The sequence below is a fragment of the Scyliorhinus canicula genome, chromosome 15, assembly GCF_902713615.1.
Source record: "Scyliorhinus canicula chromosome 15, sScyCan1.1, whole genome shotgun sequence".
Classification (NCBI taxonomy): domain Eukaryota; kingdom Metazoa; phylum Chordata; class Chondrichthyes; order Carcharhiniformes; family Scyliorhinidae; genus Scyliorhinus; species Scyliorhinus canicula.
In genome coordinates, this window is record NC_052160.1 from 91,241,174 (window position 1) to 91,261,238 (window position 20,065).

General features: G+C 48.4%; 1 protein-coding gene across 3 annotated transcripts in view; it reads left to right on the plus strand.

Annotated features, from left to right (window-relative positions):
* LOC119978853 (ras association domain-containing protein 8-like) overlaps positions 1-20,065 on the plus strand; it is a 150,866-nt gene that overhangs the window by 81,634 nt on the left and 49,167 nt on the right. For 2 of the 3 annotated variants that reach the window (XM_038820749.1, XM_038820748.1), the window contains exons 2-3: positions 2,201-2,440; positions 6,547-7,451. In XM_038820749.1, coding sequence (XP_038676677.1) covers positions 2,338-2,440; positions 6,547-7,451 — 1,008 coding nt within the window. In that variant the 5' untranslated portion in view covers positions 2,201-2,337. The remainder of the gene's footprint in view (positions 1-2,200; positions 2,441-6,546; positions 7,452-20,065) is intronic. The other variant, XM_038820750.1, reaches the window with a different exon arrangement.

A 20,065-nucleotide genomic window follows, 5' to 3' on the forward strand; every position in this document is an offset into this window, starting at 1 on the left:
TGGTAGATCAGCCATTTCCACCAGCAAAATGGCGGCATGTGGCACAGTGGTTAGCACTGGGACTGTGGCACTGAGGATCTGGGTTTGAATCCTGGCCCTGGGTCACTGTCCATGTGGGGTTTGCACATTCTCCCCATGTCTGCGAGGGTTTCACCCCCACAACACAAAGATGTGCAAGTTAGGTGGATTGGCCAGGCTAAATTGCCCCTTAATTGGAAAATAATAATAATTGGGTACTCAATTTCCACGAGCAAAAATATCCTGGAATTCTATGGGCGGGATTCTCCCATACCCGACGGGACGGGGGGTCCTGGCGGGACGGAGTGGCGTGAACCACTCCGGCGTCGGCACGCCCCAAAGGTGTGCCCCGCCGGCCGGCGTGGAAGGCCTTTGGCGCCACGCCTGCCGGGGCCGAAGAGACTCGGCCGGCCGATGCGGGTCCGCGCATGCGCAGGAGCGTCAGCGGCTGCTGACGTCATCTCAGTGCATGCGCAGGAGGGGGTTCACCTACGCGTCGGCCATCGCGGAGTCTGACATGGCCGGCGCGTAGGAAAAGAGTGCCCCCACGGCACAGGCCCGCCCGCGGATTGGTGGGCCCCGATTGCGGGCCAGGCCACCATGGGGGCATCCCCCCGGGGCCAGATCACCCCGCCACCCCTAGGACCCCGGAGCCCGCCCGTGCCGCCAGGTCCCGCCGGTAAGGGACCTGGTCTAATTTACCCCGGCGGGACTGGCAAAGGACGTGCGGGACTTCGGCCCATCGCGGGTCGGAGAATCGCCGGGGGGGGAGGGGCTGCATGCGGCCGCCGACTGGCGCGGTGCGATTCCCGCCCCCACCGAATCTCTGATGCCAGAGAATTTGGCGGCCGGCGGGGCGGGATTCACGACGTCCCCCGGCATTAGTCTCCGACCCGGCAGGACCCGGTTGGAGAATCCCGCCCTATGTCTCTCATTAATGTTGTCACCTCATTCAATAAGAAGTCTTACAACACCAAGTTAAAGTCCAACAGGTTTGTTTCGAATCACTCGCTTTCGGAGCACAGCTCCTTCATCACCTCACTCAACAGGCTGGATTCTCCATTTCAGCGGCTAAGTGCCGGCTTAAACAGAGAATATGCGGGCGTCTTACAACCTGAAAATCGATGCTGAACCCCCATCAATTCCGGGACCCGTGAGGGGTTGGCAACAGCGCCGAATGAAACTTCCGACTCCCGACCCTGAAGCTTAATCTCTCACTACACCCCGCCCTCCCCGCCGTCCCACTACCCCCCACTTCCAACACCCCATCCATGTCAAATCATGCCCCAGCCCCGCTCGGTGGTAATTAGCTGCCACGTTTCCATCATTATAACAGTGACTGCACTGATGAGACCATCAATTCACGCGACACGTGGTTAGAAGTGAACAGTGGTTTTAATCGTCTTACAACAGAGCTTGCCTATGACAAGATGAACTCCAGATGAACTGGCAGGCAGGCTCTCAGAATCAACCTTTATACTTCCGGTTAGGGGGAGGAGCCTTGGGTGGACCCAAGGGTGGAGCCCAGTACAAACTCCTGTACACTCCCAGTACATCTCCCCCTAGTGGCAGAGCAGCGCAACTGCTCGTGTGCCGAGCTTACAGAGACATAGTACAACATGTGTAATACAGTGTGAATTACGCTACTGTGATTCACCACATGCACTTAAAAAGCAAAGTACATTATTTTCTGTCAATGCAAGTCCCTCTTTCTTCCTTTTCTACTTGCATGTTGTGACTGGGGTGAGGAATAGGCCATTCTGCCCCTTGAGGCCGCTCAGTTGATCAACCCCATTAACCTCTCTTTTCTCCATTTCGCTCATGCCCTTACTCAACAAAAATCTATTCATCATAGGCTTTGGAAGCTCCAATTATTTGAAAAGTAATGCTTCTTAATTTCACTCCTGAGTGACCTGGACTCTAATATTCCAGTTGTCATGAAAGGGGGTTCAAGACAAAACAACTGGTAAAATGCAATTGAGAATGGCAATGGACACGGTTTTGGAGTTTGGATTGAGCAGGTGGTGGTGGATAGAAGGCTGCATGTCAGGGGTCTCAGAATAACCCTGCTAATGGGACACCATTGAACTAAAGGCGCTCGATTGCTCACAACTACAAAACACAATGCTGTCTCTTTTCAACTCAAGGCTCTGACTTAGATGATCTTTTTTTCTCTCCCCAGAGTCTTCGCCCCAGTGAGATACATGCAGTAATCGTCTGAGGAGAGGCTATTGAAAGTCTTCATGAAGGTTCACCATTGAGAGTCTCCTCACCGTCCATTCCCGCCTTCCCACCCTCCCCCAATCCGAACTTTGGACCATGGAACTGAAGGTGTGGGTGGACGGAATTCAGCGAGTGGTCTGCGGGGTGAATGAGAATACCACATGCCAGGAGGTGGTCATAGCCCTGGCTCAGGCCATGGGTAAGCAGAGTATTTCCTGTGTGGAGCTGTGTGTTACCTGGGAGGAGTGAATAATGTCCCACAAAACCCAACTTTATTCCGGATAGTAATTGGCAGGGTCACCTTCATTATAATGATGATTGGGGTGGGGGGGGTTGCTGGGCGACGATTTTTTTGTAATATAGAAAAATATTCTATTTCTGTCTGTTCTGATCTCTCACACATTCAGGAATTCCTGTCGGGTGTTAGGGAGGAGTGGGATGAACTGTAAGCAGTGATTATAACCACGCTTGTGCCAGTTCCCCTTCATAAATTCCAGGTCGCATTATTTTGAATCATGGAATCATACTGTGTGAATGTAGGCCATTTGGCCCATCGTGTCGAATTAGTTCCATTCTCCTGCTCATTCTCCATGGCTCCTTTTTCTTTCAAATACTAATTCAAGCTGGGCTTCTGGTTGCCAGCCCTCCAGCTGGTGGAAATGGTTCCTCCCTGTGACACTCGATGGTCGAAGGAAAACAGTCCCAGCTCCATGAAAGTGAAGACCCCAGTACCATTCCAGTAAACCTCTTGCCCTGAAGTGCGGTGCTTAGAATTGGACATATTTGGGGAGGGATTTTCTGCCCCTCTATCCCAACTCCCTGCGGCTCACCATTGGCTGCCGGCGGAATCTTCCTGTCCCACCAATGTCGATGGAATTTTGCGTGGTTCACCTATCCCGCTGCTGGGGAACCCGTCACAGGTCGCTGTCTTTGGTGGGGACGGAAGGTCCCCCCCACCATGGCGGCAAGGGCTGCACAATCCCATCCAATTTTCCATCTGAAGTCTAATCGGTATCCTTTTCTTTCTTTTCTACTTAATCCCTCTGTTCATAAAGCCAAGGATCCCATATTTTAAGAATCTGGGACTGTCACCTAACAGGTTAGGGAGATAATAGGGGATGAATTTATGGCACTTTACAACTGTGCCAGTGGGCCCGTGGGCTGTGACAGGGCACTTCCAAAACATAACCACTTCCCTGAAGTTTATCTCTTTCTGCCAAAATTGCCCCTTCAGTTAAGGCTTCCTTTCAAAAACTGGCCTTTAGGTGCCTGAACCCAAGATATTTGGAAGGAAATGGGGTCACCTTCAAACGACTGGCAGAAATTAGAAAATGGAAGCGAAAAAAAACGATATCATGGGGATGTGGTCAACGCCTCAAAGACACCTGAAGTACACCCAACCCCACATTGGATCATGTGATTTTTTTCAGGCATTCTGGATGCTGTTAAAGGCTCCCTGCCTACAAGTGGTCTCACACCTGCTTGACCACCCCGTCCTGAAGTTAGCCAACTCTGCTCGGGCTTTCTCAGTGTGGGTGCCTCCACCAACAAAAGGTCATGTGTGAGCCAGGAGGAGCAGGCATTTTCTTCCGGGGGCTGCTGCTAGCCCGATGGCTACCTTCCCCTTCAGACTCACTTGACCAACCACCATCTCTGCCTTCCCCATCTGTTCTCTACCCCCAGGGATTTACCTCCAAAGGTGCACTCCGAGGCAAGCAGCCCAATTGTCACGGATTAAAACAGGCGAGCGGCCCCTGAAGAGGCGGGCAGCTTTCTCCACTTATTATAACGAGGCTTGAGGCACAGTTGCAGGTGGGTCTTGGGCCGAATGGTTCATGATATGTCAAATTGGTTACGTGCCCAGAGACAGGCTGTAATGAATTTCTACCCCATAGTTCATTGTAAAATTGTCAGAATTGACTTTTGGAGATAGTCCCGATTAAGGGATAGAGGTTTAATGGTCTGTATTTTCAGAGTAAATTTGAAGTGGTGGAATTAAACGGAAGGTAAATTGTGGGGAATGTGTAAAATTAGTGGTCAGCCGAATCCAGTCAGTTTCCCTTGGGCAGATTAGGTTAAAATCATCCCCTGGGGTTCTGAATTCTCTTGCACTTTCCTCCATGCTTCTGGTAAAGTTAGGTTGGTGCAGCGGCAGGAGGTGCGAGGGAGTTCAAGGCCTACGTCTTGCTGACTGTGCTGCCATTTTGGCCCGATGCAGCCCACACTGTGGTCAGCCACTGTGGTGACTGCTCCATCTACTGGAACCAACAGACACTGCGGCCTGCTCGACAAAGTCGAAGCACCCTCTCCTGGGGGCCACTGAGAACCTGGACAGTTGACAATGGGGAAGAATTGCTCTAGCCACGAGTCACCATCAGTGATCATAGATGAGGGGATGTTTGATGCCCTTTTATGAGACTCCAACGGCCACCACCATAACACAGGTGGTATTACAGACTCACTTTAAATCAAACCTGAGACCCGCTAAATTAATGGACAAAGGAACACCTTTACAAAGTGCCTTTGGTCTTTCTTCTGATATTGTCAATGGTCATTTCTAGGTTGTTCTGTAGCAGCCATATAAATTAATTGATAAAGAATGTGTTCATACATAGCAACAAGAATGATTACTCCCCTATAGGACATCCCGAATAAAATTTTAAATCTATATCGGGCCTTTTCATGACCACCAGGTTCTCAAATCACTTTGCGGCCAATCGATCACTGATACTGTTGTAATATAGGAAACATGGTGGCCAAATTCTGCACAGCATGATCCCACAAAAACCCAATACAATTATGACCAGATAATCTGTTTTCTTTTTGTGTGTTATGTTCATTGAAGGGAAAATATTGGCCACAGCATTATGGTTTGACATTCCCCCCGCCTCCACAACCCCACCCCGTGCTCTTAGAATCGTAGAATTCATACAGTCCATTCAGCCTATCGAATCTGCACCAAATCTCAGAAAGAGCAAGCTTTCCCTGCTGCCACCTAACCTTTTGGACACAATTTCGCATGGCCAATCCACCTAACCTGCAATAGGATATTTTACATCACCCTTAGAGAGTAGATAGGGCCTCTGTTTAATCACTGATCTGAGGGACAGCTCCTCTAGCAGTGCCGCCCGGGGTCAGCTTCAATGTTTATACTTGAGGGCAGCACGGTGGCACAGTGGTTAGCACTGTTGCCTCACGGCGCCGAGGTCCCAGGTTCGATCCCGGGTTTAGGTCACTGTCCGTGTGGAGTTTGCACATTCTTCCCGTGTCTGTGTGGACTTCACCCCCACAACCCAAACATATGCAGGATAGGTGGATTGGCCACGCTAAATTGCCCCATTAATTGGAAAACATAATTGGGTACTCTAAATTTAAAAAGAAATGTTTGCACTTGAACTCCCGGAATGGAGCTTTAACTCAGAACCAGAGGTGGGAGTGCTACCAACTGAGCCATAAACCAGCCACAGTCAAGGAAATCCCTCCAGAATAACTCCCGGCCTATTTGGACCCCATCGCTCATGTTGAATACTTTAGATTAATAGCAGCTTTATGCTTTTTATTGCTGAATTAGACAAGAGAAGTTATACCCGTACTATTTCAGGTGGATGTAAAAGAACAGGGAATTCTCTCAGTATCATAGCCGGATCATGCTGTGTACAAATTGGTGGCAACACTGACAGTCACAGGTTGTCAAAAAGTAGCCCACTGCATATAAAGCACCTTGCAATGGCCTGAGAAGAGTGAATGTGCCATTTTAATACAAATCTGATTGATTTAACTGACTGTGAATCAGAGAGAGAAATAGAAAGATAAAAGCAAATTACTGCGCATGCTGGAATCTGAAACTAAAACACAAAATGCTGGACAACCTCAGCAGGTCTGACAGCATCTGTGGAGAGAGAAGGGAGCTAACATTTCACATCTGGGTGACTCTGTAGCGAAACAGAATGGTTGTCTTTCCAGAAGAGGCACTGATGGTGTTCATTGGCCTAGGATCAGGGTTGGCTCAGTGGGTCTTGCCTCTGAAGACATTCATGGGTTCAAGCCCCACTCCAGGGACCTGAGCTCAAAATCTTGGCTTACATTCCAAAGCAATACCAAGGCAATTGCTGCCCTTTAGCAGGGAAGTAAACTGAGGCTTGATCTGCCAGCCTCCAGAGGTGGCAGAAGGTGCATTATAAATGCAGTTTTCTTTCTTTGTACTCCCTTTAAGGGTTGGGCTCTGATCGCCAGCCTCCTCCCCCCCCCTGCATTCCTTCACGTGCAAAGCCAGTGTTAGTGACACTCTTACGCTTTCATTTGCAGGTCGCACTGGGCGCTACACCCTGAAGGAAAAGTGGAAGGATGTTGAAAGACATTTCATGCCGGACGAGAAACTCTTGCCATCCCTCAGCAAATGGGGCCTGCAAGCCAAGGATGTTCAGCTGATATTGAACCGCACCGGGCCCTCCCTCAACCTGCGGCCTGTTTCAGACAAGCTCCGGGGAGCAGAGAGGAACATTCACAGGCAGAGCCTCCCCCCGATGGCAAAGCTGCGGAATAAAAGTGACAAAAATAGCCACTTGAAAGAAGCCAAGAGAAAGTCCCTAAACTTTGCCGAAGGAGCTCGAGAGTGGCTGGAATCCTTTGGGAAGAGCAAAGAAGGAAAAGGCAAGGGCAAGGACCCCGAGCCTGAGAAAAAGGTGTCAGGCTCCAATCCAGAACCAGGAGGGGAGCTGAATCAGCTACTGCACCTTCAGCAGGAGAAACTCAAGAGTCTTCAGTCTGAGCTGGAGTCGACTGAAATGGAGATCGAAAAGCTGAAGGAAGATGATCAACCAAATATCAGTGAGGACATGATCCAACTCCAGGAGCTGATTGACGAGAGGAACGCCGAGGCAGAGGAATTAGAGTTCTGGGAGAATGAATTGAAAGCTGAGCAGCTCCATGGGGGAGAGCTCAGTGCGCAGCTAGAAGAGATGAGGGAGAAACTGGAGGAGTGTGAGGAGAAACTGAGGGACTGCAGGCTGAAAACCCAGGTCCTGGAGGCCGACACCGAGATGGTCAGGTCCCAGAGGGAATGGCAAGAGGCCAAATCCTGTCACGGCATCAGAATCAAGGTAGAGGAACTGAAAGAGGAGATAAGTGTTAAATCTCAGGAAGCTATTCAACTGCAGGAGGATGTAAGGCTGGCGGAGAAGGCCTTTGAGAGGGTGGAAAATGAAATTCAGGTCAGTCTGTAGAAGGATTATGGGCAATCCCAGTGCCGGTGACTTTTCTGTGTTTATGTTTTACTTGTCCTGGCTGAGAATCCAAGGCACCATGGAAAGGAATTTTTTTGTTGGACCTTTCAAGAGTAAACATGTTGTGTGCCCATGTGCTCAGAACAAATGTTCCCTCTTTATGTCAACATTCTGGCCTTGTTGAAGGAGCTGCTGAAAACACTTCACAATTAATTTTCTCCTTTCCTTTCCTCTCTTTAAAGTCGCTGATAGCCTTCCAGTGCCTCAGCCTATTGGGCATTCATAGTGTGCTGGCTATTCAACCATGAAAGCAACACAACTGAATCGTAGATCTGACCCAAATTACACGCGCACACATGTGCACACACGTGCTCTAGTAAGAGGCATTCAAAAGCAGTCGGCAGCTGTGCTCTGACTGATTTATTTCCCCTGACTCTGCTGTAGCTCAGTGGTGCTGAGGCCAACTGGAAGAGTGATAATATTTGAGAGTCCCACACCGCCCAGAGTTCATAGGGCAGCTCAGTGAAGCACAGAAAAGGTTTGAGCGGGGGAGCAGACATGACAATGGCTGAAGGAAAAGAATAGTTGCTCCACCAAACCTGTCCCACATTCCCCCTCCCCGCCACCCCTTCCAACACCCCTGCCCGCCAGTACGATGCTCCTTTTCCATTCCTCCACAGCCATCAAATCACCTGGGAGGCGGGCCTCGTAAGAGGAAGAAGAATATCCAGGAAAATCTTTCTCTGACCCATAGGGGCAGTTTAGAATTGCTGCAGGAGATCACAGGGCCCATGTGTCCATTGACTGTTCATCCACTTATCTTCTATTTAATGGGATCCCTGCCCCTGCAGTCAGGAACCAGTCCAGGTCGCCCTCAAAGGAAGAGAGTTAGCAGCCATTGTCACATTTTAGGGACTCCGTACTATCGTCTGAGATGTCAGAGGAGATGTGGGGCAGGGTCTAAGAGGGTGTGGGGGTGGTGGGGTGGGGGGAAAGGGTGGAGGGCTGGGAGACTGGTTTGTCCTGGATGGTGTTGCGCTTCTTGAATGTTATTGGAGCTGCACTCATCCAGGCAAGTGGGGAATATTCCATCACATTCCTAACTTGTGCCTTGTAACTTGTAGGTAGTGGACAGGCTTTGAGGAGACTGGAGGTGAGTTGCTTGCCACAGGATTCCTAGCCTCTGACCTGCTCTTGTAGCCACAGTATTTATATGGTTAGTCCAGTTCAGTTTTGTGTCAAAGCAACCCCTAGTATGTTAATAGTGCGGAGGGTTCGTTGATGGAATGCCATTGAATGTCAAGGGATGATGGTTTGATTCTCTCTTGTTGGAGATGGTCATTGACTGGCACTTGTGTGGCGCAGATGTTACTTGCCACTTATCAGCCCAAACCTGAATATTGTCCAGGTCTTCTTGCATTTGCACATGGACAGCTTCAGTGCCTGAGGAGTAGTGAATGGTGCTGAACATTGTGCAATCATAGGGCAGCACGGTGGCCTAGTGGTTAGCACAACTGCCTCACGGCGCTGAGGTCCCAGGTTCGATCCCGGCTCTGGGTCACTGTCCGTGTGGAGTTTACACATTCTCCCCGTGTCTGCGTGGGTTTCGCCCCCACAACCCAAAAATGTGCAGAGTAGGTAGATTGGCCACGCTAAATTGCCCCTTAATTGGAAAAAATAATTGGGTAATCCAAATTAAAAAAAAAAAAAACATTGTGCAATCATCAGAGAATATCCCCACATCTGACCTTATGTTGGAAGGAAAGTCTTTGATGAAGCAGCTGAAGGTGGTTGGGCCTAGTTCACTGCCCTGAGGAACTCCTGCAGTGATGTTGGGGGACTAAGATTTTAAAAATAAAATAAATGTAGAGTACCCAATTCATTTTTTCCAATTAAGGGGCAATTTAGCGTGATCAATCCACCTACCTTGCACATCTTTGTGTTGTGGGGGCGAAACCCAAGCAAACATGGGGAGAATGTGCAAACTCCACACGGACAGTGGCCCAGAGCTGGGATCGAACCTGGGACCTCGGCGCCGTGAGACTGCAGTGCTACCACTGCGCCACCGTGCTGTCCATTGGGGAACTGAGATGACTGACCTTCGACAACCACTGCTATCTTCCTTTGTGCCAGGTATGGCTCCAACCAGTGGAGAGTATTCCCCCGATTCCCATTAACTGCGGTTTTGCTAGGGCTCCTTGATGCCATACTCGGGCAAATGCTGCCTTGATGTGAAGGGCAGTCACTCACACCTCATCCCTGGAATTCAACTCTTATGTCCATGTGTGAACCAAGACTGTAGTGAGGTCAGGAGCAGAGTGACCCTGGCAGAACCCAAACTGAGTATCAGTGAGCAGGTTATTGCTGAGTAAGTGCTGCGAGTTGGCACCGTTGATGGTTTTTTCCATCACGTTACAGATGATTGAGAGTAGACTGATTGACGGTAATTGGCATTTGATTTGTCCTGTTTCTTGTGTATAGGACATGGCTGGACAATTTTCCGCATTGCTGGGTAGATGTCAGTCACAGAAGTCATAAAATCCCTGCAGTGCAGAAGAAGGTCATTCGGCTTATCGAGTCTGCACAAATCCTCCAAAAGTATACCTCACCCAGGTCCATCCCCTCTCCATCCCCGCAACCCGATTACCCAGACATCCCTTGACACTCGGGCAATTTAGTACGTTCCTCCCGTGTCTGTATAGATTTCCTCGGCGTGCTCCGGATTCCTCCCACAGTACAAAGATGTGTGGGTTAGATGGATTGGCCATGCTAAATTTTCCCTTAGTGTCCAAAGGTTAGGTGGGGTTAAGGGGATAGCATGGAGGATTGGACATAGGTAGGGTGTTCTTTTGGAGGGTCGGTGACAGCTCGATTGGCCAAATGGCCTCTTTCTGCATTGTAGTGATTCTATGATTCTATGAACAGCTTGGCGAGGGGCGTGGCAAGTTCTGGAGCACCAGTCTCGAGTACGATTGCCGGAATGTTGTCAGGGTCCATAGACTTTGCAGTATCCAGTGCCTCAGTCATTTTTTGATATCATTTGATTTGATAATCAAGAGCCTGCAGTCTTGATTCCCTGGCTTAGTGGTAGTGGTAGAGTGGGGGTATGTTGGGCCATGAGCATCCATGCATCTTCTGTTTCTCATGCACAGGATAAGTTTTAACAGCGCCATTAGTGGGCCAGTTAGCTGCTTTGTATTTGGAGCATCGCTTAGGCACTCCAATCACATCATGGGGAGATAACCTACCTTAAATAAACGATGGGCCCTCAGTACGTCTTTCTCCCCTATAAGAAGCCACTGAGATAATGTGGCACATGGTCAGCTTCAGGCCTCATGTCCAGCAATATGTTACTGGCCGCTATGTGCCCAGGCTAGAAACCAATAGTTGTTTCCTGTACTTGAGTTGCCAACTCTACTTGGATAGAATCCTGGAATTTCATTTTTTTTAAATAAATTTAAATGAAATGAAAATGAAAATCGCTTATTGTCACTTCAATGAAGTTACTGTGAAAAGCCCCTAGTCGCCACATTCCAGCGCCTGTCCGGGGATCGAACCATGCTGCTAGCCTGCTTGGACTGCTTTAAAAGCCAGCGATTTAGCCCAGTGAGCTAAACCACCCCCAGAGTACCCAATTCATTTTTTCCAATTAAGGGGCAATTTAGTGTGGCCAATCCACCTATCCTGCGCATCTTTGGATTGTGGGGGTGAAACCCACGCAGACACAGGGAGAATGTGCAAACTCCACACGGACAGTGACCCAGAGCTAGGATCGAACCTGGGACCTCGGCACCATGAGGCAGCAGTGCTAACCACTGTGCCACCGTGTTTTCCCCCTTCCTGGAGATTTCATGACATGACCCGCTACTTCCCACTGCCCTGCCATTCGTCATGGACCTTGCCAGTCCTCTTGAGATACCTCCTTACCAGTCAGAAAGTGAACAGATACTTAATCATTCGATTTGATTGATTCCTCACTGGCAGTCAAAAGAGCGTTTCTCTCATCTCCAGTACTTTTATCACGAGAACAGAAAAGTATCCAAGGAAAATGGAAACAAAACCTAAACCTTTCTTCTTCCTTAGTTCTTATTTTCTTCCTGGGTTTCTCGTGCCAGCGTCCAGAAGGTTAACCTTTAATTTCTGGAGACTCCAGGGCAATCCTGGAGTGTTGGAAACCCTACTAGTTGTAGCTTGAGCCATTATCTGAGCATCAGAGAACAAGGCAAAATCTTCAGTCTGCTCCGGTACCACCCTACGCAGTAATTTCCTAAACTAAGCCTCACGCCGTAAGGGTGGGGGATACCTGGCGGTTTTTACAGAGCAATATACTCTGTGAAACCCCCACCCTCTCTAAAGACTCGAACATGGCACAGGGGCCTGCAACCGGCTAAACCAGCCTGATCCAATCTCCACACATCCTGGCAGTTTCCCTGCTAAATCAACTGCTCATTTTAACCCCATCTCACCTTTCTTGGGGGCTGGGGTGAGGTTCAATACTTCACCTAGCGTCAACACGCCAGCAGGCCATTCGACCCTTGGGTGCCTGTGCTCTCCCGAGATCCACACATACTCCTCCAGTCAGATCAATGGGCTTCAGTCTGTTGCTGTCTGATATTCTCCCAGCCCTCCTCGAGCTCAGAAAGTGGTAGGGTCATAACACCGCCGTTAGTTGAGGCGACACCGGTGATTGAACCTGCAACCGTCCTGCATTTGGCTGCCCAAACCTGAGGTGATTGAGATTGAGGAGGCGAGGTATGTGCTCCTGCTCAAGATAATAAAACATAGACTGGATTGATGAAGCTGTTCCCATCTAGCTGGGAATGTTCCTTATTTTTTATTTCATTTGAACCAAACAGTATTTGAACTCACTGGCTATGCTCACAGGGTTGTATCACATAACCCTCTACCGCAACCCCCCTCTCCCTCACTATCCCTGTCACAGAGTGTACATGCTGTACTGTTGAAGATCGGTCTTTTACTCCGAGGCCCTCTCTTTGCACTACCAGCAACCTAGTGGTTCATGACTTAGCCAATCTATTTCAAATTGATACACGAGTGTTCAATTGGTAATTCTAATTATGTACAGTGTCAGGTGCCGTTTATCGTTGCAGACTTACATATCGTACCTGTTTGGAAATTACAAATTTCCTGTAATGACCCCTTTTCTGTGTAAATAAAGTGTGTTTTATTTTTAAGTCATCAGAACAATCATTCTTTTCAGACTTCCGCTCCTGGGTTATATCTCTAAGGTTTTCTAGGCCTTTTGTTTCGATGGCGCTGTTTAAAAAGCTGTTCCTCTCCCATTGTCCACTCTGCCTCCCATTCCCATCCCACCCCGCACAGCCATAATTCCCTTTCCCCAGACTGTTTCAGAATGTTTCCCCAATGTGGTGGTATGGATATGAGCACTGGCATTGGTGCAGAGCACTGGCTTCCCATTGGCTCTGGCTGGTCGTGTGCCTCTCGTCCGATTGGTTGGGACTAGTCATGTGACTGCTCTCCAATTGGTCGAGAGGCAAGTAGGCCTCGCTTCCGAGGCGGGGTATAAGTACCCAGAGGTCGGTCATTCTCTGTAGTCGACCACCGGGCTAACAACTAGCTGATTAAAGCCACAGTTTTGGATCCTAAATGTGTCTTGAGTCGAATTGATGGTACATCACCCATTTCTAGGTCACCCTGTTACTTATGAAACTGTACCCCAGCCTCGGCACGCCAGCCCTTGCTAAAGGCAGCTCATTGTTTACGTCTGGATATTGTACCTTGCGGGGAATCACAGTCCGAGCCTGATCCTGATGCCCATGCATATTCCCAATATCTCACAAAGCTAGTGTTCAGAAGCAAACATCGTCCTTCCTCCTTCCTTCCTTCCTTCCCCTCCTCCCTCCTACTTTCCTCTCCTCTCCATGTCCCACTTATTCCTCCCGTTCCTTATTCCTTTCCACCTCTCCTCCTCCCTCCATCCATCTTCTCTCCTTCTTTCTTTCCTTTCACTCTCCTTCCCCTCCTCTCACAGGAACAGGAATTGGCCATTTAACCCCTGAGCATATTCCACCATTCAATGAATTTTTGGTTGAATTACCACCTAATTCCTCATATTTGCTTTTGCTCCAGACCCTTTCATATCTTTGATTGCCAAAAATTCATTAATCTCAAATTTAACCTTAAGAAACGGTCATTATAGCACCAACTGCTGTTTGTAGAAGAGAATTTCAAACTTCCTCAGAATCCCTAGAGTGCAGAAGGAGGCCATTCGGCCCTTCCAGTCTGCACAGACCCTCCAAAAGAGCACCCTACTTAGACCCACGCCCCCGCCCTATCCTGGTATCCTCACATAAACGTTGACACTAAGGGGCAATTTTAGTAGGCCAATCTATCTGATTGACCTGAAAGCTATTCTACCTGAACACCTTTGGACTTCTGCCACCATTTTTGTTTGATGGAAGTGTTCAGAACCATGAGGGGTCTGGACAGTGTAGATAGGGAATAAACCTTCCCATTGGTGTAATGATCGAGGACCAGAGGGCACAGATTGAAGGGAATTGGTTAAAGAAGCAATGGTAACACGAGGAAAAACCTTGTCACGCAGCGAGTGGTTAGGATCTGGAAACTCACTGCTTGAGATTGTGGTGGAGATAGTTTCAACAGAGGCATTCAAGAGGAAATTGTATTAATATCTGAAAAGCAAGATATGCATGGTTATGTGAAGAAGGGGCTGGGCAGTGGCTCTTGGCGAATTGCTCCTTTAGAGTAATACAATCCCAGATCAGGCCCCAACAGTGGCTTAAAACCCCAATGTTTTATTTTAAATTTGTAAGACTGTGAGGAAAAGATACTTCGCTCCAGGAAGGAGGGTCGGAGTCGAAGCCGGATCGGAGAATCGCCGGGGGTCGGCATGATTCCGTCCCCGCCGTCCTCCAAATTCTCCGGCCCCCCAAAAATCGGCCCGGCATGAGTCGCACCGCCCGCCTCGGAGAATGCCGGGGTCCGGCGCGACTCAATGGGCCCCGAGGCTGCCCGAATTCTCCGGCCCGCGATGGCTGAAGTCCAGCCCGTCTGTTGCCGGTTCTGCCGCCGTAAATTGGAGTAGGTGCTTACCGGCGGGACCTGGCGGCACGGGCGGCCTCCGGGGTTCTTGGGGGAGTGCGGGGGGATCTGGCCCCAGGAGGTGCCCCCACGGTGGCCTGGCCCGCGATAGGGGCCCACCGATCGGCAGGCGGGCCTGTGCTGTGGGGGAACTCTATCCTTCCGCACCGGAGGCTGTACCAGTCCGCTATTCCCGGTGCTGAAACAAAGCCCTCTGCGCATGAGCTGGGATGATGCCAGCACACGCTGGCCCTCCCACACATGTGCCAACTCATGCCAGCTGGCGGAGGCCCTTTGGCGCCGGTTGGCATGGCGCTAAGTCCCTTTCCTTGACGAGGCTGCACCCACCCATTCCAAGAGGCCGCACTTAGCCCTGTTTTCTGCACTGAAGAACTCTGCTTGATGAACCCACCCAAGCCCCAATTTACTCTAAGAGGGTCGGTTAGATTAAATTTGCCACATATGTATTTTACTTTGTTGCAACTGCAATTGTTTTGTGCTCTTTCTGTGCAACACTTGGGACACAAGCTGTAAAAACATTTCACCATATAAACACACCCTCTGTTAGTGCAGCTTTAACCAGTCAAACTTCAGTAAGGTCCGAGACCTTGGTAAGTGGAATTGTGTCCCTATGAGGAACAGATAAACCCTTCACGACATCCAAACATAAGGGTTGGATTCTCTGCCGGCCGGATCCTCCGTTTTGCCGGCAGCGCACTCACACCAGCGGATTTGCTGACAGTGTGGGGGTGCCCAGAATGGGAAACCTCATTGGCCGGCTACCGGGACGGAGGATCCCGCTGCTGGCGGGGGGCGCGCTGCACCAGAAAATGGGTGCGATGGGACGAAGAATCCGCCTATGATCTAGGAGCAGGAGTAGGCCACTCAGCCTGTCGGGCCTACTCTGCCATTTAATAAGTTCACAACTGATCTGATACTAACCTCAAAGATGTTTCTTCTCATCTCGGTTTAAAATCTAACTTCCATCCTGGGTCACCTTAGTGGAGGGTTGTGAATGAAAATTCAAAGATTCTTGGGGGAGTATATTCCTGAGGTGAAGTAAAGGGACAGGACTCCCAGTTAGGTAGTTACTTCACAAATACACAAAATCTCTACCATCTTTAAGGGTGTTCAAACCAGTTCCACACAATAATAATAATCTTTTATTATTGTCACAAGTGGGCTTACATTAACACTGCAATGAAGTTACTGTGAAAATTCCCTGTCCGGGTACACGGTGGAAGAATTCAGAATGTCCAATTAACGTAACAAGCACATCTTTCGGGACTTGTGGGAGGAAACCGGAGCATGCGGAGGAAACCCACGCAGACACAGGGAGAACATGCAGACTCTGCACAGACAGTTACCCCAGCCGGGAAGCGAACCTGGGACCCTGGAGCTGAAAGCAATTGTGCTAACCACTATGCTACCGTGTTGCCCTGATGAAAGATCTTCGAACAGAAACATTGAGCTGCTTTTTACCACTGGCTTTGGGACCCTGACACAAGGTCAGGACCGGAAGATCCCAAAGGAGCGAAAGGTTGGAAAATTCCGACCGGTGAGTGGGATGTAGGTGCTGCCAGCCCACTCAGACGGCGGCAGCACTGAAGCCCTGGCATTGCCAGCAGGAGAGGTGGGCACTAATGAGGCAGGTTGGCGACCTTGAGGGCACCTCAAAATGGAGGTGCTGTCGAACAGGTCAGTACAAATTAAAATTCAGGATGTCCGAAGGGGAAAGCTCTGCCAATTGCAGGAGAAATCTATTGGAGTTGCAGAGATGGCCACCCATATTTGCAGTACTGGCTCTGATGGCTCCTTGTGGCCGAGGGGCTGCGTCCATGAAGCTGACTGGATCCCCACGCAGCCGTGGGTCATCTGCTGTTTGCAAAATGACAGCGGTCCTTTAATAGAGCCTTTAATTATGCTGCTTGCCTCCTTGGATCAAGTGGCTCCACCTTGCAGTCTGTCACTGGGAAACCTCCTCAGCAGTCAAACAGCGATAGTCAAACATCCCAATACAGCTCCACACTATTTTACCATCCCACTGGCTCCTTTACTGCCACCCAGGCACAGCTGAATTCTGTCAGTTGACATTTTTTCTCACGTCACAGGTGCAGCCAGACCTGCTGAGTATTTCCCGAATTTTCTGTGTGAACCTCCTCATTTATTGGCAGGCTTCTTTTGTGAAGTGAGGGATCCCAATGGGAGAAAGCATCAATGAGGCAGAAGGAATCAAATGTGTAGAGCCATACAAAGTGGTTAGCACTGTTGTTTCACAGCGCCAGGGTCCCAGATTCGGTTTCCGCTTGGGCCATTCTCTGTGCGGAGTCTGCACGTTCTCCCTGTGTCTGCGTGGGTTTCCTCCGGGTGCTCCGGTTTCCTCCCACAAGTCCTGAAAGATGTGCTCGTTAAGTGAATTGGACATTCTGAATTCTCCCTCTGTGTGCGCAAACAGGCGTTGGAATGTGGCGACTAGGGGATTTTCACAGTAACTTCATAGCAGTGTTAATGTAAGCCTCGTGACAATAATAAAGATTATTATTATTTCTAAAATAAATTTAGAGTGCCCAATCAATTTTTTCCAATTAAGGGGAAATTTAGCATGGCCTATCCACCTACCCTGCACATCTTTGGGTTGTGGGGATGAAACCCACGCAAACACGGGGAGAATGTGCAAACTCCACACGGACAATGACCCAGAGCCGGGATCGAACCTGAGACCGTGGCGACGTGAGACAGCAGTGCTAACCACTGCACCACTTTGCTGCCCTATTATTATTAAACAAGCATTGTCAACAGCTATTGTAATCTTCAAGTAGAGAGAGACAACATGAGGCACTTCACTGTGTGATGAACAAAAAATAGCCAGCCTAAAAGGCATTAGGTGCTGTGGTCAATGTTTATCCATCAGCCAGGATCACAAAAACAGTTTATTGTGGTGAATTATAATCCAACCCACTTTTTGAGATTATCTCAGATCAGGCATACCTCTCTGATGATTCCTCTCAACTTTAAGTTGAGAATCCAAAGAGAAAATGCTGAAAAGTCTGGCAGCATCTGTAAGTTGAGAATGACAGATCCTAAAGACACCAAATGAGTCTGAAAGACAGATCGATTTCTCCCCTTAGGAAAAGAGCTACCCAAGAGTGTTACTGTCCTCCAAAGAGTCTTTTTAGCAAGTTTCAGACAGAATATAATATCCTGGTTATTATTGAGGTCCAGGAGCAATTCCTTAGTAAGATAACCCCCACCAAAGAGGGTACAAAATCGAATTCATGATTCAGAGATCCAGAAAGCTATGTGTGACTATGCAAATATTGTTTCAAGAATCGAAGGTGTAATTTTTGTGGGGTGAAAACAGTCAATCGCAACTTTAAAAAGTTCTACGAAAAGTGAGAAACAGCAATCATATTTCTAGTTGTGAATCCAGTTTTTAAGTTCAATTATTGTTGCAGAAAAATATTCTAAGTTGGATGTCCATCAATTATTAAAGTCATATTTACTTTAATCCCCTAATGAAGACGGCAGAGTGAGTGAGGAGACTCTGCCCCTGTTAAGGGGAGAATTAGCATTGACCTGCCCTCAGACATTTGCCTCGAGAGATGCACAAGTCAGTTATGTGAATGAAAAAAATCCAATATGTGTTCTCAATATTTATAGTGCTTCTTGGGGCTACATAGCTAATTTCTTACATACATGGGTGATATCGTAATTGTAATTAGAACAAAGAACAAAGAAAATTACAGCACAGGAACAGGCCCTTCGGCCCTCCCAGCCTGCGCCGATCCAGATCCTTTATCTAAACCTGTCTCCTATTTTCCAAGAGCTACTTCCCTCTGTTGCTGCCCGTTCATATATCTGTCTAGATGCCTCTTAAATGATGCTATCGTGCCCGCCTCTACCACCTCCGCTGGTAAAGCGTTCCAGGCACCCACCCTCTGTGTAAAAAACTTTCCACGCACATCTCCCTTAAACTTTCCCCCTCTCACCTTGAAATCGTGACCCCTTGTAACTGACACCCCCACTCTTGGAAAAAGCTTGTTGCTATCCACCCTGTCCATACCTCTCATAATTTTGTATACCTCAATCAGGTCCCCCCCAACCTCCGTCTTTCCAACAAAAACAATCCTAATCTACTCAACCTTTCTTCATAGCTAGCACCCTCCATACCAGGCAACATCCTGGTGAACCTCCTCTGCACCCTCTCCAAAGCATCCACATCCTTCTGGTAATGTGGCGACCAGAACTGCACGCAGTATTCCAAATGTGGCGTAACCAAAGTCCTATACAACTGTAACATGACCTGCCTACTCTTGTACTCAATACCCAGTCCGATGAAGGCAAGCATGCTGTATGCCTTCTTGACCACTCTATCAACCTGCGTTGCCACCTTCAGGGTACAATGGACCTGAACTCCCAGATCTCTCTGTACATCAATTTTCCCCAGGACCCTTCCATTGACCATATAGTCCGCTCTTGAATTTGATCTTCCAAAATGCATCACCTCGCATTTGCCTGGATTGAACTCCATCTGCCATTTCTCTGCCCAACTCTCCAATCTATCTATATTTTGTTGTATTCTCTGACAGTCCTCCTCGCTATCTGCAACTCCACCAATCTTAGTATCATCTGCAAACTTGCTAATCAGACCACCTATACCTTCCTCCAGGTCATTTATGTAGATCACAAACACCAGTGGTCCGAGCACGGATCCCTGTGGAACACCACTAGTCACCCTTCTCCATTTTGAGACACTCCCTTCCACCACTACTCTCTGTCTCCTGTTGCCCAGCCAGTTCTTTATCCATCTAGCTAGTACACCCTGAACCCCATATGACTTCACTTTTGCCATCAACCTGCCATGGGATACCTTATCAAACGCCTTACTAAAGTCCATGTATATGACATCTACAGCCCTTCCCTCATCAATTAACTTTGTCACTTCCTCAAATATTTCTATTAGGTTTGTAAGACATGACCTTCCCTGCACAAAACCATGCTGCCTATCACTGATAAGTCTATTTTCTTCCAGATGTGAATAGATCCTATCCCTCAGTATCTTCTCCAACAGTTTGCCTACCAAGGTTTGGTCTCTTTATGTTCCAAATATGATTTGGAACCCTTGATTTCTTAGTAAGTCCAACCCTCTCTGATTTCAAAGAATATTTCTGTAACTTTGAATTTCTAAGAAAGATCCGGGCCTCATCAATTCCAGGGAAGCCATGCTTCGAGGGTCTGTCATGGTCAATTTTTCATCAGTCGTTTGTCTGTGATTTAAGATTATAATATTATTCTGGGATTGGTTTCGATTGTAAAAAGAAACCCAGTTGATTGTGGTCTGGAATATTTAATATAAACTCATTTTTATCATTATTACATTGGTGGGCACTACATTCCTGACAGTTTGCAACTGCGTTCTGTGTCTTTGGGTGTGTAACTCCCTTGTCAGATATTTTCTTCTTGCTGCAGAATGAATTTATTTTCAACCCTTTAAAATTTTTAAAGCTGTTATGGCTCAG